This window comes from Canis lupus, chromosome 9, assembly GCF_048164855.1.
Source record: "Canis lupus baileyi chromosome 9, mCanLup2.hap1, whole genome shotgun sequence".
In the NCBI taxonomy this organism is placed as follows: Eukaryota; Metazoa; Chordata; class Mammalia; order Carnivora; family Canidae; genus Canis; species Canis lupus.
The window spans coordinates 51,163,045-51,189,396 of NC_132846.1; the positions used below are offsets into that span (position 1 = coordinate 51,163,045).

The 26,352-nt window shown below is 45.0% G+C and overlaps 2 protein-coding genes across 12 annotated transcripts in view; one reads left to right on the forward strand and one right to left on the reverse strand.

Annotated features, from left to right (window-relative positions):
* Window positions 1–5,804, reverse strand: part of ANGEL1 (angel homolog 1) — a 41,746-nt gene extending 35,942 nt beyond the window's left edge. Inside the window, exons 1-2 of one of the 3 annotated variants that reach the window (XM_072839433.1) lie at window positions 5,596–5,804; window positions 5,262–5,439 (exon numbers count right to left, since the gene is read on the reverse strand). The gene's annotated coding sequence lies outside the window, so the exon portion shown is untranslated. Of the gene's footprint in view, window positions 1–5,261 lie in introns of all 3 variants that reach the window. The other 2 variants (XM_072839434.1, XM_072839431.1) reach the window with 2 other exon arrangements.
* A 274-nt stretch (window positions 5,805–6,078) lies between these two features.
* LRRC74A (leucine rich repeat containing 74A) overlaps window positions 6,079–26,352 on the forward strand; it is a 34,083-nt gene continuing 13,809 nt past the window's right edge. For 6 of the 9 annotated variants that reach the window (XM_072839444.1, XM_072839445.1, XM_072839440.1 and 3 more), the window contains exons 1-7: window positions 6,079–6,256; window positions 7,816–7,944; window positions 11,180–11,352; window positions 13,826–13,933; window positions 15,341–15,437; window positions 21,040–21,173; window positions 21,559–21,640. In XM_072839444.1, coding sequence (XP_072695545.1) covers window positions 6,220–6,256; window positions 7,816–7,944; window positions 11,180–11,352; window positions 13,826–13,933; window positions 15,341–15,437; window positions 21,040–21,173; window positions 21,559–21,640 — 760 coding nt within the window. In that variant the 5' untranslated portion in view covers window positions 6,079–6,219. The remainder of the gene's footprint in view (window positions 6,257–7,815; window positions 7,945–11,179; window positions 11,353–13,825; window positions 13,934–15,340; window positions 15,438–21,039; window positions 21,174–21,558; window positions 21,641–26,352) is intronic. The other 3 variants (XM_072839446.1, XM_072839448.1, XM_072839449.1) reach the window with 2 other exon arrangements.

Below are 26,352 nucleotides of genomic sequence, written 5' to 3' on the forward strand. Positions count from 1 at the left end.
AAATCCTACTGGATTTACAACTACCATTTTTTTTAAATGCCCTTGCATGAAATGAATATTATTACATCTGGTAATGGCATTTGTTTCTTTCTTTGGTTGTACTTCCTCATCTTGCCTCCTAATGTGGTTTCTGCCAACTTTCTTGGATTCTTTTCTCTCCATTCTTTCCTCGGAGAACTAGAACCATTATTGTCTTATGCTAATAGCCATTAAATGCAACGGCAAACTTTTTCCTAAAGGACCAGATAGGAAATATTTTTTACTTTGCAGGATGTGGGTCTCTGCAGCAAATGCTTGACTTTGGCATGTGGCTGTATGAAAGCAGCCACAGAAATATCTAAATAAATGATCATGACTGTATTTCCAGAAAACTTTATTTACAGAACAAGCCATGGACCAGATATGGTCCTCCGACTATAGTTTGCCAACTCCTGAAATACATCATCTGAGCCCAGATCCATCTGAGCCATGAACAGCAGTTGCCCTGAATGGAGAACAACCCTGTCATGTTAAATCAACAGCATGCAGGGCGGTGTAGAGAGGCATTGTGGGCTCTACAACCAGACTGACTTCCTTCATGTCCCAGCTCTGCCACTTTCCAGCTGTGTGATTTAGGGCCAGTTACTTAGCCCCTCTGTGCTCAGTTTCCTCCTCTGTAAAATGGGAATCAATAATAGTATCTCTTAATGGCATAATAATAGACTATTTAAATGGAAAGTTCATGGAACAGTGTCTGCACTTACAAGTGCTGTATAGATGGTACCTTATAGGATAATAAAGGGTCCCTCTGCCGTGTTCTCCACTAGTGGAAGTGTTGTAACAATAATACTGGCAACAAAGAAGGAAATTTTCCTTCTCTTAGTATTTGTCCATATCTTGCCCTGGATGACATTCTCTTTGACTTATTTCAAGTCAAAACCACATCTCCCATCCTCCCCTGAGACTGTCTCCTTTGTTCCTGCTCTGTGGATTACAGAATCAGTTTACCTCCCACTCCCGAAGTCCCTTATGCCTACCTCCCAGCACCGCAGTGGCTCATCTAGCTACAGAATGTACTTGTAGGGCAGGGCAGCCCAGGTGGCTCAGCGGTTTAGCGCCACCTTCAGCCCAGAGCCTGATCCTGGAGACCTGGGGTCGAGTCCCACGTCAGGCTCCCTGCATGGAGCCTGCTTCTCCTTCTGCCTGTGTCTCTGTCTCTCTCTGTGTCTCTCTTTCTGTGTGTGTCTCTCGTAAATAAAATCTTAAAAAAAAAAAAGAATGTACTTGTAAAAGTACAACATTCTGATTAGATGGGACATCACATGCTGGTTGTATCATTTCTGAAATGCTAGCCCCACAAATAACCCCAAAAGGATACATACAGTCAACAGACTTTTGACCATGGTAAAAAGGCAATTAAATGATGAAAGAACAGTGTTTTCAACAATACTGTTGGAACATTTGAACATCCACATGCAAAATGAATCCCAATCCATACCTCACAAAGGTACCCTTTATACCTTACCCAAAGATTCACTCAAAACGGATCCTAGAGAAAGCTCTGCGGATGGATGACAGTTATACATCTGTTTACCATGGTGATGGTTATGCAATATCATTAATGTACTTAATGCCACTAAATTATACACTATAAAAGGGTTAAAGGGATGGCTGGGTGGCTCAGTGGTTGAGCATCTGCCTTTAGCTCAGATTGTGATCCCGGGGACCTAGAATCAAGTCCCATATCGGGCTCCCTACAGGGAGCCTGCTTCTCCCTCTGGCTATGTCTCTGCCTCTCTCTCTCTCTGTATCTCATGAATAAATAAACAAAATCTTTAAAGAATAAATTTTAAAAAGGGTTAAATGATAAATTTTATGTTAGCATATTTTACCACAAAAAAAATTTAATGGATTGTAGACCTAAAGGTAAAAGATAAAACTATAAAATTTCTAGGATAAAACATGGGAGGAAATCTACATGACCACGGCTAGGCAGAAAGTTGGTAATTTTTCAATTACGAATTTTGAAAAATTATTTGACTTGATCAAAATTGAAATGTGTACACTGTGAAAGACAGAGTTAAGAATAAGAAGCTAAACCACAGATTGGGAGGAAAATATTTGCAAACCACATGTCTGATAAAGGATTTCTACCCAGAATATATCAAGAACCCTCAAAACTCAGTAACACCCAACTTAAGAGAGACAAGAGATCTGAACAATAAGAAAGATATAGGAATGGCCTAAAAGCATATGAAAGATGCTCAACATCACTAGTCGTTAGGGAAATACAGATTAAAAGCACCAGAAAATAACATTACACAGTTCAAATGGCAAAATAAAGACAAAACTGCGATATCAAGTGTTGGGAAGAATGTAGAACAATGATGCTACCATATATTCCTATGGTAAATTCATATTAGCAGAGCCCCTTTGTACTTTGGGTAACAACATGATGGTGTCTCACAAGGTTAAACATACACCTGCTACATACATGCAGGTGAAGAGGGGGCACCTAGGTGGCTCAGTCAATTAAGCACCTGCCTTCAGCTCAGGTCGTGATCCCAGGGTCATGGGATCTAGCCCTGCATGGGGTGGGGGGTGACCCTGCTGCCCATCCCCTGCTTGCACTCTCTCTCTTTTGAATGAATAAATAAAACCTTAAAAAAAAAACCAATAGTCTTAGCTATAAAAATAAAAAACAAATAAATAAAAGGTAGAGAGCAGGTTAAAAGGACACAGGAGACAACCTGAATGAGCTCCCATAGCCAAAGTTGGAACTTGAACAGCAAAATAATGACAGTACTGTATTGAATTAAATAAGCAGCCATGATCCCTGCTAATATAAACAACTGATTAAACCAATAAATAAGAGAAAGGGACCACTCTCTCCTACAAAAGAATTTCAATTAACAAACATAGAAGGACTGTGGGAAACAGAAAAGCACTGTTAAAACATGATAGTAATAATGGTTGAGGCAAGATCTCTGTAAGATCAATGGATGCTAAAATTATTGGGCAAAATAAATAAATAAAAGTATTGGGCAAAAAGTTGAAGCAGAAATAGGATATTTGCTAGTGCATCTTCTCTAAACTATATAATTACAAAGTGGAAAGCAGTAATTTCATAGTAGATAAACCTGGAGGATACCACCTTGGCCAAGAAATCAACGTAATCTATATTGACATCATGTGTCCTTGATATGCGCTGAGAAGGGCACATCAGCTCTGGCACCTTTCCCAGGAATCGTGACAAAACATCAGACAAACCCAAACTGAGGGACATTCCACAAAATATCTGCCCAGTACTCTTTAAAAGTGTCAAGATCATATAAGACCAAGACTGAAGAAATGTCATATTCTGAGAGAGACAGAGAGACATGGTAACACAATGTGAGATCCTGGACTGGATTCTGGAACAAAGAATGGACATTAGTGAAAGAATGAGTAAAATACAAATACGATCTATAGTGGAGTTAATAGCATTGTACCAATGTAATTTCTTAGTTTTGAAAATTTTTCTATGCAAGATGTAAATATGAGGGGAAGCTGATTGAAGAGTATATAGTCTATTATTTTTTGTAACTCTATACAATCTAAAATATTTCAAAATTAAAATTTTAATTAAAAAACAAAAGGATGCCCCTGGGGCACCTGGGTGGCTCAGACAGGTAAGCGTCTGCCTTTAACTCAGGTCATGATCCCAGGGTCCTAGGACCAGTCCCACGTTGGGCTCCCTGCTCAGCGGGGAGTCTACTTCTTCCTCTCCCTCCACCCTTCCCCCCAACACGTGCACACTCTCTCTCACTCTCTCTTTCAAATAAATAAAATCCTTAAAAAGAAAAGGGATGTTCCTCAGTAACAAACTTTTAAAATAACATATAAAAAGAAGTTGCAGGGGTACCTGGGTGGCTCAGTCAGTTAAGCACCTGCCTTTGGCTCAGATAGTAACCCCGGAGTCCTGGAATTGAGCCCCATGTTGAGGTGGGGGGGTGGGGGGGGTCCCTGCTCAGCTGGGAATCAGCTTCTCCCTCTCCCTTGACCCCTCCCCCTGCTTGTGCTCGCTCGTACTCTCTCTCTCTCTCTCTCTCTCTCTCTCTCTCTCTCGTGCGCGCGCGCTCTCACTCTCAAATAAATAAAAAGAATAAAAAGAAGTTGCAGATATATTTTCTGATTTTAAAAGAGATACAAAATTTTAAAATTATGGCTCTTGAACATTTTTCCTTCTCCAGAATGGACTTTTTCCCTCAAATAAATATAATTGCTGCCCATCATTATAAAGAGGAGCTCTGATTCAGCCATGCTCCTGTTAAAGATCCTCAGTGGCTTCCTACTGACTTTTCACTGCATTGAATCGATTCCTGAAATTGCTGTAATCCCTACGGCCTCCCTTTTCCCTACTACTCTCTGCACCCTGTATTCCCCCAAACTCAGCTTGAGCTCTGTTGCCTTCCTTTATTCTGCATCCCTGGAAATGCCTTTTGCCAGGACTCTACTTATCCAGAACCCACAAATGCTCCCCAGCACGAAGAAACCTCCCCTTCCCTTGACCTCCCAGAGAATCTCCCTCCTGACCCTTACCAATTCCCAGTAGTGCCTGGTGTCTGAGCAGAGGCTCAGTGGCTATTTAGAGTGCTCTCCCTCAAATTTTCTAATTCTCCCTTTGTGCCTGAGACCATGTGGTGCTGTCCAGACAGAGCACCTAGAGTTTAGACCAGGACCGATATATATACTCTCCAGTCCCCTTTTTTCTCCTTTCAGGACACTTTCTTATCCTCTGTACCAGTGTGGAGTAGACAGATGTCCAGAGGGTCTCTAGGACTCATGCTTACCAAATCATCCTAGGAGTTGATCACTCCCTCTGGCCTGTTTGGTGTTTCTTTCAAGGAACCACATGGGATTGGGCCAGTAGAATGGTGTTGCCATGCTGATGTAGGGTGACTCAAGTTTGTTTTATGAACAGGAGCTCTGCCGAAAATACTTGCCCACCACCCTCACACCCTTCCTATCTTGTATTATATATGCCTTGAAGGGACCATGCCATAATCATGTCTGCATCCCTTCCCCACAGTGGTGCCTATCTTAGGGTCTTGTACATAATAGATACTCTATAATTTTTTTACAGAATGAATGCCTGAAGGAAAGGGTAACATCTCAGATATACATATTTCTTTCAGTCCAAGATTCTAAGCATTGTTTCCCTACACAAATTCCTAGATCTTCGTCATTCTTCTGAGTGGCAAAGAGGGATCTCCATATCCCCAAGCCCTCCAGTCACTGACCTGACCGTTGATGTGCTGAAGGCTTATCAAGAAGGAACAAACACACCTCCAGATTCTCTTGAGAGCAAACTGCAAGTGAACTTCAACTCCAAGAATGTGAAAATAGCCACGCGTGTGAATGATGGTTGAGTGGTTTCAAGTTAGGCAGCCCGGTAGTTTGGATTAAACAATACTTTGGCTGCAATAAATTGTAGTGATAGAACATATGTTTGTTGTGCTTTGCTTTTGATCTTCTGCTCCAAGGTTGAGGATACTCTCTCGGGGAGGAAAGAAAAAAGGAAAGAGAACTGGGTAGAAGAAAACTGACTTCACCCATGACTGAAATATTTCGTACCTGAAGCACAACCACCTTGAGAGAAGAACATGGTGGCCGCTCTTCACAGTCACCTGATTAAGGAGCTTGGTTTTGCTCCTGCCACAAAGGGAAATCTAACACCACCGAGAGGCCCCCCCACAGCACCTGCACACTCACAGCCAAGCCTGGGCTTGGCCCCAGCAGACATATGAGAAAAGAGGACTGCCAGGGCCACCAAGAGGGGAGGTTGGCTGTTGCCAAGTTCACCCACATGGATCACAATGACTGCATGAGGTCATGGAATGTTGAAGAGATGAAATGAAAGTGCCCCCTAAGTCACAAAGTCGCAGGGGGTGCGCATCCTTTCGACGGGGCTCCCAGGAATAGAGCTGTACCACTCTCCCTGATGATCCTGGGAAGTAGCTACTTCCCCCAGACAGAGTTGGGGTCCAATCCATGCATGTCCAGTTCCCACCAAAGCCCACCCTCCCCAGGGCTTGCTTGGATACAAGGATAACTCTAGGCCCCACTGTGGGATTTATCTGTGAGAGGGCAGAGGTGCACAAAGTTTGAGACAGAAGTGAATAGACAGGTGTGCTTCTTAGGGAAGCAGCAGAAAGGTGGCAAGAAGCTGGCAGCAGCCCCCGAGAGGGCCCTGGCACCATGGACAATGATGAACCTCTTGAGCCTGAGACAAAAGGTGAACAGGCATCCCATCTCTCATCACTTGGGCCCTTCTGAACTGCTCGGTGTAATACCCAGTGATCACATGGACCCTGAAGACCCCTCCCCTCCTCAGCCAGGACCCTCTAGATTCTGGACAGTGGATTACATTGACTTGGCTTCAGGGCTTCCCAAACAGGGAGTGAGAGAATCAGATGCAATGCTGTGCTGGAATTGGCTTGTACTAACTCTGGGTGACTTTAATTTTCATTTTGTGAGCTGGTTTATGTCATGTTGGTAGTTTGAAACAGCCATGTTGGGAATATTTACGCCACCTGAATTGGCTAACACTACAAATCAGGATTTTTTTTTTCTTCTGGATATCTATTTAAACATGTACTAGCATTCTGCTGGATGGATGGAATTCTAAAATTGTATGACTCAGGATATTAAGACTCAAAAAGTTATAACTTTTTGATGGCTCAGTTGGATGGCTAAGTTGCTGTATGTCTTCTAACTGCTGGGCCACTGCTACTTCTACCCCTTATCATCCAGACCCTGTCTTACAGTCTCAGAAATAAATATTGGAGCTTATGGATAATAAGGGTTTAAATATTGGGTTTATGGATAAGGACTGAGAAATCACAGACCTGCATGAACTTATTAGGAACCCCACTATCTTATAATCTGGGTGGTTAAAACTTGGGACCACTGCCACAAATGCTCAGCCCACCCAAAGAGTAGATTGGCCAAGTTCTGATGGGCTACCTGGTGATGGAGCATGGCTCCTCCAAACATTGCATCAAGTACATGTGGGAGGACTAGCTCTGGACCCTTCTGTGAGGCTTTCAGGAACCCATGCTGGTCCCAGATCAGTGATCCAGTGGCAGAAAACCATGTCCAGCAAGTGTGGGGACTGGTAGGAGGAAAGCTTAGGACGTGTATGTTTGATGATCCCAGCAAGATTTTGCAACCCTTCCTTCTTCATGGTCTTAAAATAAATGTTGGATTGGAAGGAAGAGAAGCTAGGTCAAATTTTCAGGAATCAAGTTATCTTTCTTTCTCCTTGGGATGCTTCCTGTCTCATTTCATTTCATATTTGACCCAAGTTGCCTGCCCTGCCCTGCCCTGCCCTTTGCCTTCTGCAGCATGGTTTGTGCCCGCCAATGAGGAGGCCTAGGCATCGGCACACATCCTCTCCCTGAAAGCGTGAAGCAGACTCTCAACCCCACCTAAGCCAATGAGAAGGGGAAAAGTGAGCAAGGAGCCAATCTCCAAGACAGGCCCAAAGCAGGGAACCAGGCAGGCGCAGGGAGTCCCAGAGGACACAGGAGGTGTTTAGCACCAGACCCTATAGGTGACCAAGAGGTGGCACTGTGTCCCATAAGGAGGGCTTGTAGAATGGAGTCCCCCTGTCAGGACTGAATGCACACTGTGGTTCTCAGCATGCTGAGCTGCATGGGGAGGGGAGGGGGCGGGTTTCACAGGCTGTGGCCAGGACGTAGCTTGCCAAGGAAGGGAGCATAGGCCAAGCTCTACGTGAGAGGCCAGCAGGTTTCATTGCCAGCATCAAGGAGATGAGTTTTTTTCTTCCAGATGAACCCGAAACCAAACCCACCTCACAGAACAGTGATGAAACCCTCTACTGTGAGGCCGAGGCCTCTGTGGCTGTGGAAAAAGAGAAGCCAGCCCAAGAGAGCTCAGAAACAGACCTGGAGATTGAAGGTGAGAGTGGACACTTAATAGGTGGGGTAGTAGCAAGCCTCGTTCCTCAGAGGCTGGAGGCCTCTGCTTTCCCAGGTTGGCCATGGCTCTGGCCCCGGCAGGCTGGCCTGACAAAGGCGTTCTTGGGGCCAGTTCCATGCCACGTCCTCTTCAAGTCTGGCCCAGTGGCAGCAGGTGCAGCTGCCCAGTGCCTGTGGCCTCCCTGGTGAGCAGAGTAGCCACATGGGCTTGTCCAAAGGTAAATCAATACACGAACAGGGATTTCTGGTTTTCTAAATGATTCTACCTGTGGCATCTTATGTCGTCTTTGAACGAGTCCCAGGAGGTAGTCATTATTATCGGCCTTTTCAAGAGGGAACTGAGTGTGAGTTGCCCAAGGCCACAGAGAGCTGCCAATGTTCGCTGGTGCCCTGTTCACCCCACCCCGCTCATCTGCCTTCGTGCTCCATATTGTGGGGGATCCTGCAGTGTCTGTGGCTCCCAGTGACTTGCATCCCAGTGACTTTCCCCTCTACTCATATTTGAGTTCTCAAGTTCTTGGTTCTCCTACTTGAATGTTAGCCCTAAACAAAGCAAGTGTGCCCTGGGAGGCTGCGGGGGGAGGGGGGGCCGTGGGGAGGACAGGGATGTGGGCAGGGTGGCAGGGGAGGGCAAGGGTGCTGGCTAGGCTGCAGCAAAGACTCTTATTGCAAACAATGCCTCCATCCTCCTCTCCCTCTCTTTCCCCGGGGAGGGAAGTGCCCAGAACAGCTATGAAACAACGTGAGCAAAATGCTCCCCCTGCCTGATGGGCCAGCCTGGAACTTCTAGGCTGAGGCTAGCCCAGTGGCTGTCCTCTCTCGTGTTCTGGAGGCTGGGTCAGTCAATTCATAAACCTCCCCACCCAGGGTTAACACACAACTTCCACCTCCACACATGCCTCCTTCCCACACCACAACCACCACCACCACCCCGCCCCACACTCAGCATCTTGTTGCTCTTTCTCTGACTTCTTTTCCGTGTCAAGGCTGCTGCTAACATACTAATGTGGTTTTTAGCACGGAATTTTAGGGTCACCTGAGTGGCTCAGTGGTTGAGCATCTGCCTTCAGCTCAGGTCACGATCCCAGGGTCTTGGGATTGAGTCCCTTATCAGGCTCCCCACAGGGAGCTTGCTTCTCCCTCTGCCTCTGCCTCTGTCTCTGTCTCTGCCTCTCTTTCTCTCTCTCTCTCTCTCATGAATAAATAAATAAAATCTTAAAAAAAAAACAACCCACAGAATTTTTGCTGGTTGGAAGGGGTGGCAGATAGAAACTGGATGCTTTGTCCCAGATTCCTGCTTCCATCCCATTACCCCCCAACTCCCCACGAGAGAATATAACACTGTTGCAAGCTGCCTCTAAAACACAACCACACTGACTACAGCTAGAAAGGGTCAGCAGAACAAAACAGAGCAGAACTAGTGCCAACGACAAAGGTGGAGGTTACCTACCCTGACTTGGCAAACAGGAATCTCTCATGGCAACTATGCCATGCTGGGATAGACACTCAGGGCCCTCTTGCTGGAGCTTCTAGTGACCCTGCAGCCAGTACGGAGGTGCTGGGAGTGGGCAGGGAGGGCTTTCTGGACAGGCCTGAGACATAAACCCATGGGGGGAGGGGGGAATAGCAAGCTGGCAGGGAAGCTGCAGAAGAGGAAGAGAAGGCAGGAGAAGTTGCTCACCTGCCACATGCTGTTTTTCCTATGCAACACTGGTTCTCACCTGGAGGCGATTTTGCACCCCAGGGGGCATTTGGCAGACTGGGCAGAGTGGGGGCAGGATGCTACAGGCACCTCACTGGCAGAGGCCAGGAATCCTGCTAAATATCCTTCACTGCACAGGACAGCACCTCACAACAGAGAATTATCCAAGTCAAAATGTCAATAGGGCCGAGCTTGAAAGCCTCTGCTCTACAAACCTCCTAAGGAGAAGCCCAGGGAGTAGCTGTGCGGCAAAGTCAACTTCCTTGTAAACTTGTCCTTTCCACCAACAAAGCTCTCATTGTTGGCCTCAGAAATGTCCAGGGTGGGTTGGCCAAAGGCCCTGGCATCTGAAGGAAAACAGATGCAGGCTTTAGACCCCAGCTGGCCATGGGAGGCCCGGCTGTCCAAGGGGCTTGCTTCATGAGACAGCTGTGAGGGCACACGGAATTCAGGGAGGTCTGCTGCTGCCCATTGACCACGAGCCAGGCAGGGCTCAAGCCCAGGGAACAAAGGCCCCGAGAGGTTGGAATGGAGACCTAATGTCCCCTATGTCCCCTGATGTCAGCTGGTTTGAGCGCTGATCAGCTGCATGTGATGTGGGGCTGGATTTGTCATCAGTAAAGTAGGCATAACGCTCCTTTTTGTGAGGAAACATGACCTGCAAATGTTTTTTGTTTTTTTTTTAAGATTTTATTTATTTATTCATGATAGACAGAGAGAGAGAGAGAAGCAGAGACACAGGCAGAGGGAGAGGCAGGCTCCACGCAGGGAACCCGATGCGGGTTTTGATCCCAGGACTCCAGGATCACGCCCCGGGCCAAAGGCAGGCACCAAACCACCGAGCCACCCAGGGATCCCGACCTGCAAATGTTTGAAAGAGAAAAGCACGCTCAAATTCAAGTTTGCTTGTTTCCAATTGATTGGGGTTGGGGGGTGGAGGGGTATCCCTCCATCTTGCACCGATTGGCCACTTTGAGAAGCCCGCTCAGTCCTACTAGAGGGATTTTCAAGTTGGAGCCTCTCTAAATCTTTAGCAAAGCTTTACTCGCAGCTCTCATTTTAACAGTGGTGGTGAAACTAAAACAGAGGCTCCCCTCAACTATCACCAATCAGATTTTTGTCTGTTTGGCCTTTCAGAGCTGTCCCATGGTAGGCAAGCAAGTTAGGCCCTTATGTGTCCTTGATCTCATCAGTCCTGGATGTGGACAATCCAGGGAGGTGGGCATGGGCACACTGCTCCTTCTCCTAGGAAAGCTTGGGCCTAAAACCGGCACCCCTGTCTCTTACCCAAAGGGAGATGTCCATTTGGACCTTCTGGAATTTGGATCTCTTTTTCCACCTCCGGCTGATTTCCCGATTGGAGTTGCCCTCCTGTGCACACACTCATAGGGACATCCTGGGGCAGAGGAGACACCAGATGAATAGTGTCTGCAACTGGCCCAAGGCCAGAGGGGAAATAAGGCAAATGTAGAAGAGAAACCCCACCTCATCCACTTGCATCTTTTTTCTGTAGATACAGAGAAATTTTTCACCACCAGACAAAATGAGCTGTACCTGGAAGCCTGCAGACTGATGAGCGTGGTGCCTGTCTCCTACTTTCTCCGGAACATGGAGGAGTCCTACATGAATCTCAACCACCATGGGCTGGGCCCCAATGGTACCAAGGCTATTGCTATAGCCCTAGTGGTGAGCATGCCAATGGGGGCACTCGAAGGCTGGTAGAGGTGGGCCTTGACAGAGTGGTGACAGATCTCAGAGAGATCCTCCATGGGGCCCTCAATTGCAAGCTTTATGCCCATCCTGCCCTAGACTCTGCTTGACTGCCAGTTGACTTACCGAACAGGCAGGGATGCCCCATTAGCTCCTGGGAAGGGGGCTGTTAGGGACCTTGGCCTTGCGAGTCTATGCTCTTTCTGATTCAGGAAGCAAAGGCAACAGCTCCGGGTAAGTGGCTGGGCACTAATGCAAGTGCTTGATACAAAATGTCAGCCTGGGTCTCAATTCCGAAGCTCACTTTTGCTATAAATGAGGTCGCTACTGAGCTATTCTATTCAATGTTTGCCTTTTGCAATGTTAATAATTCTTTAAAAATCACACTGTAGAATAGATCATGTTTTCCCACATGAATAATCCTCTCTCTCTCTCCCTCTCTCTCTCTCTTTCTCGGCTTGGCATGAGCAACCAAGGACTTGACCTTGAATTCATCATGGCTTTATATAATTAAAATTGATTATATACAAACCAACTTCCATCCCAGCAAAACAGAACACGTGACAACTGTATATCAGCACAACACTTTGTTCATTTAGGTTGGTAAAGAGAAAGTTTGATTTAAAAAAAAAAAAAAAGCACTCACTCATTTTGGGAAATAGAACATCATTTGCATTTAGCACATGCCCGTTAAGAGGCTACATGAAATGTGAGAGTGTGCTGCTTTCTGGAGAGGGAGGAAAGAGAGGAAGAGCAGAGAAAGAACAAAGCCATCTTGAAATTTATTGAGTGTTGAAAGACTGATTAATGAGGTGTTAGGAATGCACCATTACCTCATGAGTTTCATGGAAAAAAAAACAGATAATAATGCAATTCTCTCGGGACTTGGGCCACTTGTCTCTTAGTAACAGCAGTTTCTGTTTGGGGGGGGGAGTTTTTTCTTCTCTGATTCTCTGTGTCACTAATTTGACAATTAATCACTGTGACATGCCGGTGACTGAACTGTTATTTATCTTTTGCACTGTTTAGCTTTGCACATGTTGTGTTTCCCTGGCTTCGCTTAAAAGCACCCTGATAGTAGCGGTCCTACTTCATGTGTCGCATCTCTCCCTCACCTGCCCGCCTCCACACCCTCATGGGTCGTGAGGTGCAGGGGTGTTCTCTACCCCCGTTGCTTCCCCAGCAGTTGGCATGGAGTAGCCAGTGGCCATGTGCCCTTATGAGACGAAGGTCGATAGGCCTGGGGGGGCGCTGCCCGCCGCCCCCCACACCGTGCTGGTTCCCCCCTCCCCCGATCCTGGACACTTCTAAGTGCCACCTGGCCACGTGAGCCATGACCCTTGCCTTTGAGCACGACGAAATTGTGCCTGCCTCAGCGAGCCAAGACCAGAGGGTGTTTCGAGAAGGCCCTGAGTGAACCATTCCACATTGCGGTAGCTGTGTGTCGTCTTTCCCTTTGCCCGGAGCTAGGGCTCCTTCCCGCGGCCTACCTCTCTTGCTGCTGGGCGCACGTTGAAAACGCTCAAATCCAAAACTGTGTCTGTTCTCTACATCTCTCCATACCAGGACCCCGAGGTAAGGAAGGGAAGAATGACAAACAGTGCCAGGTAGAGCGAACCCCTGGCCTTCATGCTGCAGGTCACTTCCTCTGCCCCTGGGAATGCTGACTAGCTTGGAAGTGCATATCTAAGATTGAAATTTAGGTCCTGGGGACGCCTGGGTGGCTCAGTGGTTTAGCGCCGCCTTTGGCCCAGGGCCTGATCCTGGAGTCCCGGGATCGAGTCCCACATCAGGCTCCCTGCATGGGGCCTGCTTCTCCCTCTGCCCGTGTCTCTGCCTCTCTCTCTCTCTCTCTCTCTCTCTCTCTCTCATGAATAAATAAATAAAATCTTAAAAAATATATATACTTAGGGTCCTGGAATCAAGCCCTGTTTGGGGCTCCCTGCTCAGCAGGGAGTCGGCTTCTCCCTCTGCCCCTCCTCCCCGCTCATGTTCTCTCTCTTGCTCTACACAATCTCTCTCACACAAATAAATAAAATCTTTAATTAAAAAAAACTAAATAAATACCCTTATTAAATGTATCAAGTTCTCCTTAATCCTAGAGTAGGTGCCAGCTTCTCTCCTCCAGGCTAAATAGTTAACCATCTGTTTAGCCCACCCCTGTGTCCCGCACTTTCTCAAGGATCTCATCATTTTAATGTTCCCTTTCTAAGTTTCCCCACAGAGTTCCCCTTTGGTGGAGATACCCAGAATAAGCATGTCGTCCTGGCAAAACTCAATGGGGTGGATCATCCCTGTGCTTTCTCCCGTTCTGTCCATTCTCCAGAACTGCTAGCATGCATCCCTGAAAAGGCTGGCATGTTCCAGAGAGGGGATGGGCTCCAGGCAAGGGCCAGGAACTGACTAGATCACCTCTGTCTTTCTCCCCCTCCCCCTGTGGCGTCTGAAGTCCAACACAAGTGTTGTCACCCTGGAGCTGGCTGACAACGGTCTCATGGAGGAAGGCATCCTGAGCCTGCTGGAGATGCTGCAAGAGAATTACTACCTGCAAGAGTTGGTACTGTGCCCTTTCCCTGGCGCTACTGGTTTCCACCCCCAGCCCCGGGCTCTCGGAACCCACCTGAGATAGGCCAGAGGCCCCTGCCCCAGCCCTAGCCAGCCTCCAGCTCCCTGTGATCCATTGGTCTAGAGGCCCCTTCCTCCAGAGGTGACTTCTCAGAGGACGGCTGCATGTCAGAGGCCAGCAGGGGGGCTGTGTTCCTTGTGGCCAGAGGAAACCCTAAGAAACGGATTCTGTCTGGACCTTATAAGCCCTTCTGCATAGATGCTTCTTTTTTTTTTTTTTTTTTTTTGCGATTTTATTTTTTTATTTGACAGAGAGAGGGAGCACAAACAGAGGGAGCAGCAGGGAGCCCGACACGGGACTCAGTCCCAGGACCCTGGAATCGACCTGAGCCAAAGGCAGTTGCTTAGCTTAACAGACTGAGCCACCCCGGTGCCCCTCCCTAAATTCATTTTAAAGCAACTATGCAGGGGCACCTGAGTGGCTCAGTTGGTTAAGCTAAGCATCTGCCTTTGGCTCAGGTCGTGATTCCAGGGTCCTGGAATCGAGCCCCACATCAGGCTCCTGCTCCGCAAGGAGCCTGCTTCTCCCTCTCCCTCTGCCTGCCACTCCCCCTACTTGTGCTCATTCTCTCTGTCAAATGAATAAATAAAATCTCAAAAAAAAAAAAAAAAGAGTGAACTTAGAGAAAATAAAGATGTGAAATACTTTCATCAAACACAATGTGCCTGGAGACAAATGATGATGATAGTTGCATAAGCATGTGAATATATTTCAGACCACTGCGCTGCATCCTTAAAAATAGTTAGGATGAAAAAAAAATAGGATGGTAAATGTTGTGTTAGGTCTATTTTACCATAATTTTTTTTTAAATGGAAAAAAAAAAGGAGAGGAGAAACAAGATAATAATGTCTGGTTTATATAAAAGTCCCTCCCACTAGCCCAAAAGGGCTGTGTCTATTTGCATCCCTACATGTTCCCAGCATAGTGATTCGTGCTTCAGGAATCAATGAATGAAATTTACAATGATGAATGACTCTGAACTAATTTTTCAGTTGCTTTATGCCAAACTTTCCAAATAAGGCTGTCTCCGTTAAAAAAAAAAAAAAAAAAAAAAGTACAGTGTGCTTATCTAAAGTATTAGGGCTAACCTGGAGAAGTAAGAAGTCACCAAAACCAACTTCAGAGAAGATTGAGACCAGGGGGAGAGCCTCACAGCCAGGCATCAGAAAAGTGAATACTCATCACCCTCCCTCCTTTGCTCTTCCTGAACCTTCCTACCCTTTCACCTTTGCGCTCCCACCGCATGCAGGCCTCAAGTAAGCTCCATCCCAACACTGTTCATTAATGAGGGCGCTTGGGTGGGATTTTTATACACCTAAGTGTGTTCTTGCCTTTTAGAATGTTTCCGACAATGACCTTGGCTTTAAGGGGGCCAAAATCATCTCTGAATTTCTTCAGAGAAATACGTCTTCTCTCTGGAATCTGCAGCTTTCAGGTAAGCCCATGGAAGGGGTGGGAGAGGACAAGGGAATGCAAAGGAGACACAGGAAAGAGCCAGAGAATCCAGGGTGGAATTGAGCCAGACCAGGCCCCTCTGAGTTCCAAGATCAGAACACCATGTCTTCGCCCTGCTAAACCCTCTGGTCATCCCTTCCTCCTCCCTAAGGCCACACTGGCTTCCTGGCTGTCCTGGACCAGAGACTTCTGACTCACTTGGCAGCATGCCTGCCTCTGCCTGAAAGTCTCTACCCTAGATATCTGCACAGCTCACTCTGTGGCTTTATTCCTGCCTCTGCTTAAATGTCATCTCCAGAGGGAGCACTTCTCTGACCTCCCCTCTATCCCCATCACTCTCCTATTTCCCTGCTTGTTTTTTTTCTAATAGCACTTATTGCTACCTGACCCCCTATTGTACACTCAGTTCTTAATTAGTCTGTTATCTGTCTCTCTCAAAGAAAAAAAAAAAAAGTCACTTGAGAACTCTAGCTCTCACAGACTTGTCCTCACTCAGGTTTGTGGTTTGAGTTTATATTATCTTCAGGGTCCTGGAACCCCTAAGAAATTAATCTAAGTGGTCCTGTGCTGCTAATACCCTGGGGCATGCATCAGGAACAAACAGAGTGCCTCATTGGAGGAAGAACCCCTGGCCCCAGGCTCCAGGCTGCTTGGGATTCCCACAGATAAAGCTCCACTAAAGATGGGCTCACAGTCCAAAATTGCAAAACAAGGAAACGAAACGTCAAGAGAGCTATCAGAGTCTAACAAGTGGCAGCATCAAGAACTTCAGAAAATAGAATTATTAGAAAGGAACTATAGGGGCACCTGGGTGGCTCAGTCAGTTAAGCAACTGACTCTTGCTTTCAGCTCAGGTCATGATCTCATGGGTTGTGGGATAAAGCCCCGCATTGGGCTACATGCTCAGCAGGGAGTCTGCTTGAAGATTCTCTCCCTCTGCTCCTCCCCCCACTCACTTGTGCAAGCGAGTGCTCTCTCTCAAGTAAATAAATAAATCTTTAAAAAAGAAGAAGAATATCATGCCAGGGGCACCTACCTGGATCAGTCCGTAGAGCATGCAACTCTTGATCTCGGGGTCATAAGTTAGAGCCCCATATCAGGGATAGAGATTACTTAAGGAAGAAAATCAAAGAAGAAGAAGAAGAAGAAGAAGAAGAAGAAGAAGAAGAAGAAGAAGAAGAAGAAGAAGAAGAAGAAGAAGAAGAAGAAGAAGAAGAAGAAGAAGAAGAAGAAGAAGAAGAAGAAGAAGAAGAAGAAGAAGAAGAAGAAGAAGAAGAAGAAGAAGAAGAAGAAGAAGAAGAAGAAGAAGAAGAAGAAGAAGAAGAAGAAGAAGGACTCTACCAGGTTACAATTCCACCAATGGAATATCTGTTTCCCTTGGTTATTAGCAAATTTTTTGTGAATCAGAGTAGAGTGTAGATGTTGAAATCACAGCATGTGGGTGCAAATCCTGGCTTTGACACAAGGCAAGTTATCTAACCCTTCTGTGACTCATTTCTCTCATTTATAAACTAAGGAGAATTATATTATCTACTTCAGACAGTGACTATGTAGATAAAGTGAATCGAAATCTAAAACACCTAGAACAATACCTGGGACCAAGTATTCAATAAGTGTTCATCATTATTACTATCTTTATTACATTCCCAAATTACTACTGAAATAAAACATCTTTTCCAGATGCTTATTTCCATTTTTATTTTCTCCTGTATGAAATGTCAATTGTCCTATGAGGTTGCTTGTATTATTGAGTGTTAGAAACTCTTTATATGTTATACATATTCATACTTGAATGTGAGGATTGATTCAAGCACACTTGAATGTTACTTATGATGTTTTCTTATACATATTTTGTATTATTTATTGTTGTCAAGTTCATCAGTCTTTTTTGTAGGTTTGGTTTTTGTAGTCCTGCTCAAAAAACTGTTTCCTACTTCAGACTATGACATTTTTTTCCTTAATTTTCTTCAAATATTTTTATGATTTTGTTTTTTCATCCTTAATCTTCAATATATCTGGAACTTACTATTGTTTGTGGCATGAGGTAGAGAAAGACTCAAACACCGTATTTCCAAAACCAATAGCCAGATGCCCCAGCATCTTTAGCTGAATATTCAATCCTTTACTGACTAATTTGAAATGTCACCTTTATTGTATATCAAACTCTCATATAAATACAGGTTTCTCTCTAGATTTTCTTTTCTGTTTTGTCAGTCTCTGTGTCTGTATCTATGTCAATGCCATACTATTTTAATATTTGTTTAGAAAATTAAAACTATATGCCACGTGTTATAATTTAATGATTAATTGTAATTAATGAAATATATTATTATTATATAATTATAATATTAAATATTATATTATTATAATATATTAAAATATAATAATTATAATAATTATAATTATTATATTATTATTGTAATTAATGAAATATATATATAATTAATGAAATATATAGAATCATCTTGTCAAGTTCCATAAAAAAACAAAACAAAACAAAACAAAAAACTGTTGGCTTTTATTTAGAGTTATAGTTAATGTTCTAGATTAATTTAGGACAGAGTTGAAATATTCAAAATATTGAATGTCTTCATTTAAGAATACAGTACCAGGTTACAATTCTACCAGTGGAATATCTTTCCCTATACTGTCTCCATTCTGGCTCTCACCAAGTTACCTGTGAACCAGAATGATTAAATGTTTGGATGTTGAAGTCAATGCTTGGGTCCAAATCCTAGCCACTAGGTTTATCTTTATTTCTTCAAGTCTTTGTTTTTTAATCTTCTGCAATAAAGTATTATGCTTTTATTCCATTAGAAGTCTTGCACATTTCATATAGGTCCAGGTGCTTTATCATTTTATTCCCACATAAACAGAATGTTTTTTCTTTTTTCTTAAGATTTTATTTATTTATCCATGAGAGACACACAGAGAGAGAGAGAAGCAGAGACACAGGCAAAGGGAGAAGCAGGCTCCATGCCGGGAGCCCAACATGGGACTTGATCCCAAGTCTCCAGAAGCATGCTCTGGGCTGAAGGCAGATCTAAACTGCTGAGCCATCTGGGCTGCCCCAGAATGTTTTTTCTATCATATAGAGATATTACTATCTGGTTATTAAGTGGTTATTACTGATATGTCTGAGAGCTATTGATTTCTGTATATTGATCCTATATCCAGTCACTTTATTTATGTATTTATGTATTTATGTATGTTTGTATTTATTTATTTATTTATTTATTTATTTATTTATTTATTTATTTATTTATATTTAGAGAATGCCAGTCGGGGGTGTGGAGGGGCAGAGAGAGAAAACGGGAGAATCTCAAGCAGACTCCACACTCAGTGCAGAGCTTGACATGGGGCTCAATCTCAGTACCCTGAAATCATGACCTGAGCCAAAATCAAGAGTCAGTCATCCAACCAACTAGCCACCTAGGCACCCCCCCCACCAGGTCACTTTATTGAGTTATCTTATTGGTTCTAACATTTTGTCAGTTACTTTTCTTGGATTATTTAGATAGGTGATCATGTCTGCAAGTAATAGTTTTGTCTCTTCTTTCTAATACTTATAGCTCCCAGTGATTTTTCTAGTTGCATTGGCTAAGGCCTCTAAAACAATACTAACATAATACAGAAATCTCTGTAAAAATACAAATTACCCAGTCCCATCCCAGGCTGCTGAGTCAGAATTTTTAAAGGGAGGGATCTAGGAATCTGTATTTTATCAAACTTCCTAAATGACTCTCTTACAGCCATCTCTGTTATTTGTAACCACGGATGTAAACACAATTTGAATCGCTAATAACCTAATTTTATACGTTGACCAGCTTATTGTCTCATTTCATTGCTCTGGTACAGATGCAACCAAGGTGCATTTATTCATTGGATTCATTCATTCATTCAGTAAGCACATATGGAGCACTGTTAGGTGCCAAACACTATTTAGGTGCTAGAGATACAAATATTATTAAGGGTTTAAAGGAGAAATTTAGGGATAAGTCTCTATATCATTTATTTTCCAGGAATCTTTTTTAAAAAGATTTATTTAGGGATCCCTGGGTGGCGCAGCAGTTTGGCGCCTGCCTTTGGCCCAGGGCGTGATCCTGGAGACCCGGGATCGAATCCTACATCGGGCTCCCGGTGCATGGAGCCTGCTTCTCCCTCTGCCTATGTCTTTGCCTCTCTCTCTCTCTCTGTGACTATCATAAATAAATTTAAAAAATTTTAAAAATCTTTAAAAAAAAAAAAAGATTTATTTAGGGATGCCTGGGTGGCTCAGTGGTTTAGCGCCTGCCTTCGGCCCAGGGCATGATCCTGGAGTCCCTGGATCAAGTCCTGCATCAGGCTCCCTGCATGGAACCTGTTTCTCCCTGTCTGTGTCTCTGCCTCTCTCTGTGCATCTCTCATAAGTAAATAAAATAAAATCTTTCTTTAAAAAATGAAGATTTATTTATTTGAAAGAGAGAGAGAGAGAGAGTACTCATGTGTGCATGGAGCATGGGAGGAAGAGGGAAAGCATCCTTAAGCAGACTCCCCACGAGCACAGAGCCCTTGAGGTGGGGCTCCATCCCAGGACCCCAAGATCACGCCTGGATCCAAAATCAAGAGTCAGACACTCAACTGAATGAGCCACCCTGGCACCCCAGTTTTCCAGAAATCTTTTAAACTGTCTAGCAGGGCTGGGGTGAGAGTGAGATAAGGAAGGCACACGCCTCAGTCATAGAATTTAAGGGGCACAAAAAAACTCAGTAACTAAGTAAATGATATCTTGTGGTAATGTTTGTAAAAATCAAAAATAATGTAAAAAAAAGTCTGTAGTGAACAAAATATCAACACTTAAAACAGGATCCACAAGGGACAGATTATGGTTAGGTTGAGTGCAGCCATGCAAGTGCAAGGTCAAATCCTGCCTTTATTTAAAACTTTAAACTTGGGGATCCCTGGGTGGCTCAGTGGTTTAGTGCCTCCTTCAGCCCAGGGCGTGATCCTGGAGACCCAGGATTGAGTCCCACGTCAGGCTCCCTGCATGGAGCCTGCTTCTCCCTCTGCCTGTGTCTCTGCCTCTCTGTCTCTCTGTGTCTCTCATGAATAAATAAATAAAATCTTTAAAAAAATCAATAATAAAACTTTAAGCTTTTGTTCATCTTAGATGTTTTACATTATTTTGAGTTTTACAAGTATTGTATTAAGATATTACTCATGGCGATTACTGAGCTCAGATCTTGCACACAATGGGAGTGCCTCACTTGTCCCCCTCTGCTCCTGGCCCTGCTGCTGAATTTGTATTTTTTATAATGTTATAGACTCTAGGCACTAAGCTAGGGGTCGAGGCTGCCAAGGGGGGAACGCAGGGGATGATGTGTTGACTCCTGGAACTCCCCACACTATCACTATCACTATCACTATCACTATCACTATCACTATCAATCACTGGAACTCCCCCACATGTCACTATCATGACAGAGAGAGCAGAGAATGTTCAAGAGAAAGGCAAATAGTTGCCCTCTTTTCTCCTGTTCTCTTCCATGTCCATATATTTGCTTAAAGTACTTGTCACTTTCCTATGGCTGATTGTTCCAAAGGGGAAGAGCCTGACAGGGCCAGGATACAGGAGGGGAAGGGAGCCCTAGTCTGGAAAGCATTGCAAACAACCCCCTTCACTGCAGGAAATAACTTCAGGGATGAATCTGCAGAACTGTTGTGCCAAGCCCTGGCGGTAAGAAGCGAGGGGCGGGTGCCACCGAGCCCTGTGGGAGATGGCCCTGGGAGATATGGGAGGCCTAGAGGGTGGCTCCGGGTACAGAGAAGTGAGGTCACATGAATGTCTAGGAAGCTGGTGAGTGTCTGGACTCTGCCGATCCTGACCACAGCCACAGCAGTGGCCAGGCCATTTGGATGGGACTAGACCCTCCTCCCAGCAGTCATCATCAGTGATGATGCAAAATGCACAAAGAATGTCTTCAGTCTATAAACTCTCGTCCACCTGAATTTTTTTTTTTTTGTATGGGAGCCCTCCATTACACAGCCCTGAGATGAAAGAGGTATTTGCAGCCAAGAGAAGACAAACATCACCTCTCTCTCTACCTTGTTTCTTTCTGCAGGCCAATTACCAAATCAAGACGCTGGATCTCAGCCACAACCAGTTCTCTGATAAGGGAGGAGAATACATGGGCCAGATGCTGGGTGAGTCCCCCATGGAGGCAAGGGGCGAGCAAAGGAGAGGCACTTGGCAGACAGTTGCCTGTCAGGGCTGCATCTCCTGTTTTTTACTGTTATTGAATGCTCGGATCATAAAGTGATGTACGCCACACCCCAAACACATTTTAAGTGGAGCCAATACCTGGATGTGGGAAGTAAAACTTTTAAAAAGATTAGAAAAACATAAAGAATTAACTTGCTGACCTCAGGGAGGCTAAGGATTATTAAATATGCACAGCGGGCATAAACTGTAACAAAAACCATCCATTTATTTGACAACAGGCATAAAATGTGCCTATGATAAAAGACAAGCAACAGAGAGGACATACTTGCAGCATTTGTATAATAGATTTGTGTTCAGAATACTGATACAAGATCCTATAGGTCCACTGGACAATGATAAATGCTCCCCAAAAAACAATGTTCAAGGCATACGGACAGTGCGAAAAGAAAGCCAAACACCTAAACTCTTTAGCAATTAGAGAAGTGCAAAATAAAACAATGAGAAGATCCCCCTTGTCATCTACCAAAGCTGCAGAAATTTCAAGTCAGACTATCTGGAGCAGTGAACACAGGGAGAAATAAGGACTCTCTGAAGCTGCTAGGTAAAGGCACTATGGAGAGCAACCTGACAGTATTTAGTAAAATTGAAAAGGTGCATATTCTGTGATACAGCAATTCACCCGTGCAGGTCTCAGAGATGCTCTCGCACGTACACAGAGATGTCTGAGGAGGTTCACTGCAGATAAAAAGTGAAAAAAAAAAAAGAGAGAGAGAGCCTGGGATGGCTCAGTTGAGCATCTGCCTTCGGCTCAGGTTGTGATCCCAGGGTCCTGGGATCGAGTCCCGCATCGGGCTTTCTGCAGGGAGCCTGCTTCTCCCTCTGCCTCTCTCTGTGTGTTACTCATGAATTAATAAATCAAATCTTAAAAAAGAAAAGAAAAAGAAAGAACCTAAGTGTTCATTCCTGAGGAGATGAGTAGAAAAGGGGATCACTATTAGCAAGGGAGATGCTAGGTTAGGTGGGGTGGTGAAAAAAAAGCCCCCCAGGGAAGGTGGCTTTTCTTTGAAACCTGAGTATTAAAGAAGAGTCAGCTGTGCCAGGTTCTGGAAGTAGAACATTCCAGGTGGAAAGAGCCAGGGCCTGGTGTGTCCGAGAGTGAGGACAACGTGGCTGCCACAGAGCAAGCAGGAGAAGGGAACAGAAGGAGGAGGTCACCAAGGGGGCCCGCAGCCACTTGGGTGAGGCTTCATGGGCCATGACATCTAGGAAGTCTGAATGTGATTTCCCATGTGACGAGAAGTCAGTTCAGGGTGTCAACGTAAGGGAGTAACACGGTGTGATTTGCGTTTCAGAGGAACCATTTTTTGGAGACTTATGTGCTTTATGATGAACACAACTGAGGACAAAGCGGACTTTTAAATACAGAGAGCAACATAGAGCGTAGAGAGTACTGTCAATAATACTGTAATAGTGTCGTGTGGTAACAGATGGTGACCACTAGGTAATGTATAGAATTGTTGGACCCATGTCATACACCTGAAACTAACATAACATTGCATGTTAATTAAACTTTAATTTAAAAAAAAAGAATGGAAGAAGGAAGGCCCATCAGGAAGCTAATGCAGTAGTCCAGGCAAGATAGGACCATAGCTGGAGCTGAGGGAGGAGGTGCCAACAGAGAGGAGTGAATGAATCCAGAATGTACCTTGGAAGTAAAGCCAAAAGGACTCACTGGTGTGGAGAATGAAGGAAAGGGAGAGAGAAAAATAGATGTCTGGTTATTTTGTTTTAGGAACTGGCTGGATGGTGGTGCCATTTACTTAAATGGGGAAAAGTCAGGGAATAACAGATATGAGGGGACAGGAGTCAGGAGCCAAAACTTCTGTTTCGGCCATGTGATGTTTGCCATGTCCGTTTGACATCTACATGGAGACATCCAATTTGCTATACGGGTTTAGAGCTCAGTTTAGAGCTCAGTGAACAGATCAGGACTGGGAATATGCATCTGGGAGTTTAGAGGCATTGCAATGTATTTAAAACCGTGGGGCGGGATCCTTGGGTGGCTCAGCGGGTTAGAGCCTGCCTTTGGCCCAGGGCGTGATCCTGGAGTCCTGGGATTGAGTCCCACATCAGGCTCCCTGCATGGAGCCTGCTTCTTTTTAAAAAAAAAAAAAAAAAAAAAAAAAGATTTTTATTTATTTATTCATGAGAGATACACACACACACAGAGAGAGAGAGAGAGAGAGAGAGAGAGGCAGAGACACCGGCAGAGGGAGAAGCAGGCTCCTTGCAGAGAGCCCGACGTGGGACTCGCTCCAGGGCCTCCAGGATCACGCCCTGGGCTGCAGGTGGCGCTAAACCGCTGTGCCACCGGGGCTGCCCATGGAGCCTGCTTCTGCTCTCTCTTGCTCTCTCTCTCTCATTCTCGCGCGCGCTCTCATCAATAAATAAAGTCTTTAAAATAAAAAAATAAAATTCTAAAAAAAAATTAAAAATAAATAAATAAAACCAGGGGGCAAGATGAGATCATCTAGGCAAGGAGTGTGGATGGAGGTGAGAAGGTGGCCATTGGGCCACTCTGACACTTTTAGGTGTCCCGGGGAGGGGTGGGAAAGGAGACCCAGCAGAAGTGGCCAGCCAAGTAGGGGGAAGGTGAGGTATCAAGGAGCCAAGTTCTTTCAGGAAGGGAAAAGTGGTCTCAGCTGGGTCAAGTGCTGCTTAGAGGTCAAATAAGATGAGGTCAGAAAAGTGACCACAGGACTCAGCAACATAGAGATAATTGGTGACCAGGACAAGTGCTGTGTTAGCGGAGGTGAGTGTGGACACCTGGCCAGAAGAGGTGGAGTTGAAAATGGGATGCAAAGAAGTGAAATGGCAACATGGGCACCTCCAGAAGCCCCACCGAGATGAGGCCGGGGCAGAAAGATGGGTCACATGGAGGCAGGAAGGTTTGTAAGGTTGGATAATGCTGACAGGAAGGAAAGAAGAAGAAACGGGTCGCAAGGAAGGAGGAGGAGATAGTTGCAGGAGCCGAGTCCCTTGAACAGGTTGGCAGCTGTGGGGCTGTGGCATGAGGAGCAAAGGGGCAGGGGAGGCCTCAGGGAACAGAGCTGAGAGAAGGAGGGGGCGGAGCGTGGGTGCTAGAGGGGGGGGCCTGGCAGGTGGGGGGGAGCTCTCTGGTCTCACTGCTACCACCCCCTTAGTGAGGGGTGAGCCACAGATTCCCCAAGAGGGAGGGTCCAGCCCAACAGGTCAGAGGGGAGGAGCAAAGTGTACGAGCTTTGTGCGGCAATTTGGGTCCATCTGAAAACTGATTTCCAGATACTTTAAAACTAAATTTTAGGGGCACCTGGTTGGCTCAGTCGGTGGAACCTGCGACTCTTGATCTTGGGGTCGTGGGTTCAAGCCCCATGTTGGGTGTGGAGGTTACTTAGAATATTTTTTTTTAAAAACCCTAAATTTCCAAACAACTTTCAAGTGAGACAGACTACATTCTGTTTTAAAATGGTTACCATCATATCATATATGAGCTTTAAAAAATATTTATTATGAAAGCTGCCAGTTAATAAGCAATTGCCACGTGACAGGCATCCTGCTAGACGTTTTACATCAATTCTCTCACAACACCTTGTATGGGTTAATATCTCCATTTTTACAGATAAGGAAACAGAAGTAAGGGAAGCATAAGGAGCCTGCTTGAGGTCACACAGCTAGCGAGGGGGTGAGGACAGACCTAAAATTTAAATTTGGCAGCCATTGAGGAGATGCAGGTGTGCAAAGCATAACTTAAGTGAGGGAATTAGCAGAGAAGAAGAAATAGGGGTAGAGGAGAATGAGGGAGAGAATGAAGGCGGGGGAACATTTATTCTCAAAATAATATAAGGTGTTGTGCACCTTACTGAAAGTCCATCCTGGTGGTTGACACAAGAGACACACACATCAGTTCACAGCACACTGACCATGGAAAAGAAAATCGAGTCAGACCTCTTCCTGGGCCTGAGGCCTGAAGGCGCTGCCTCCCACCCAGTAAAGCTTCAAGAATGCTTCAGCCTCTCTCCAGCAGTGTCCCTGGCATATCCGCCCTCCCCTAATAAAAATAACCATGATGATGTGTTTAAACAGGATATCAAAAAAGGATCTTATTTTTTAAAAAATAAATAAATAAACAGGATATCTCCTCAAGGCTTTGTAGCACATAAGCAAAAGTATTTTTTTTTAAGATTTATGTATTTATTTTAGAGAAAGAGCGGAGGAGGGGCAGAGGAAGAGAGTCTTAAGCAGACTTCCTACTGAGCACAGAGCCCAAAGTGGGGCTCAAACTCACCCACCCTGAGATCACAACCCGAGCTGGAACCAAGAGTCAGACTGAACTACCCAGGACTCCCCCAAAGTATCTCTAAATTAAAAAAAAAAAGTGCAACTTGTATGCAAACCAGCTTCTGGACGAGCCTGGTGCCTCACCACTTAGCTTTCTGGAGCCACCTCTGTCCCCGTAGATCCCCAAGAAAAAAGCATCTCATGAGATAAATACCATCAGAGCCTCCCCCGTGTAAATACAACCCCTGTGTTCCATGCTGCCTCTATCTAGTTTAATGGTTGCATAATATTCCACCAGGCGGCTGTTTATTATATATTTTACTCTTCCCCTGTGAGTCACAAACGTTGCTTTTATTAAGTGATGCCATGATAAACA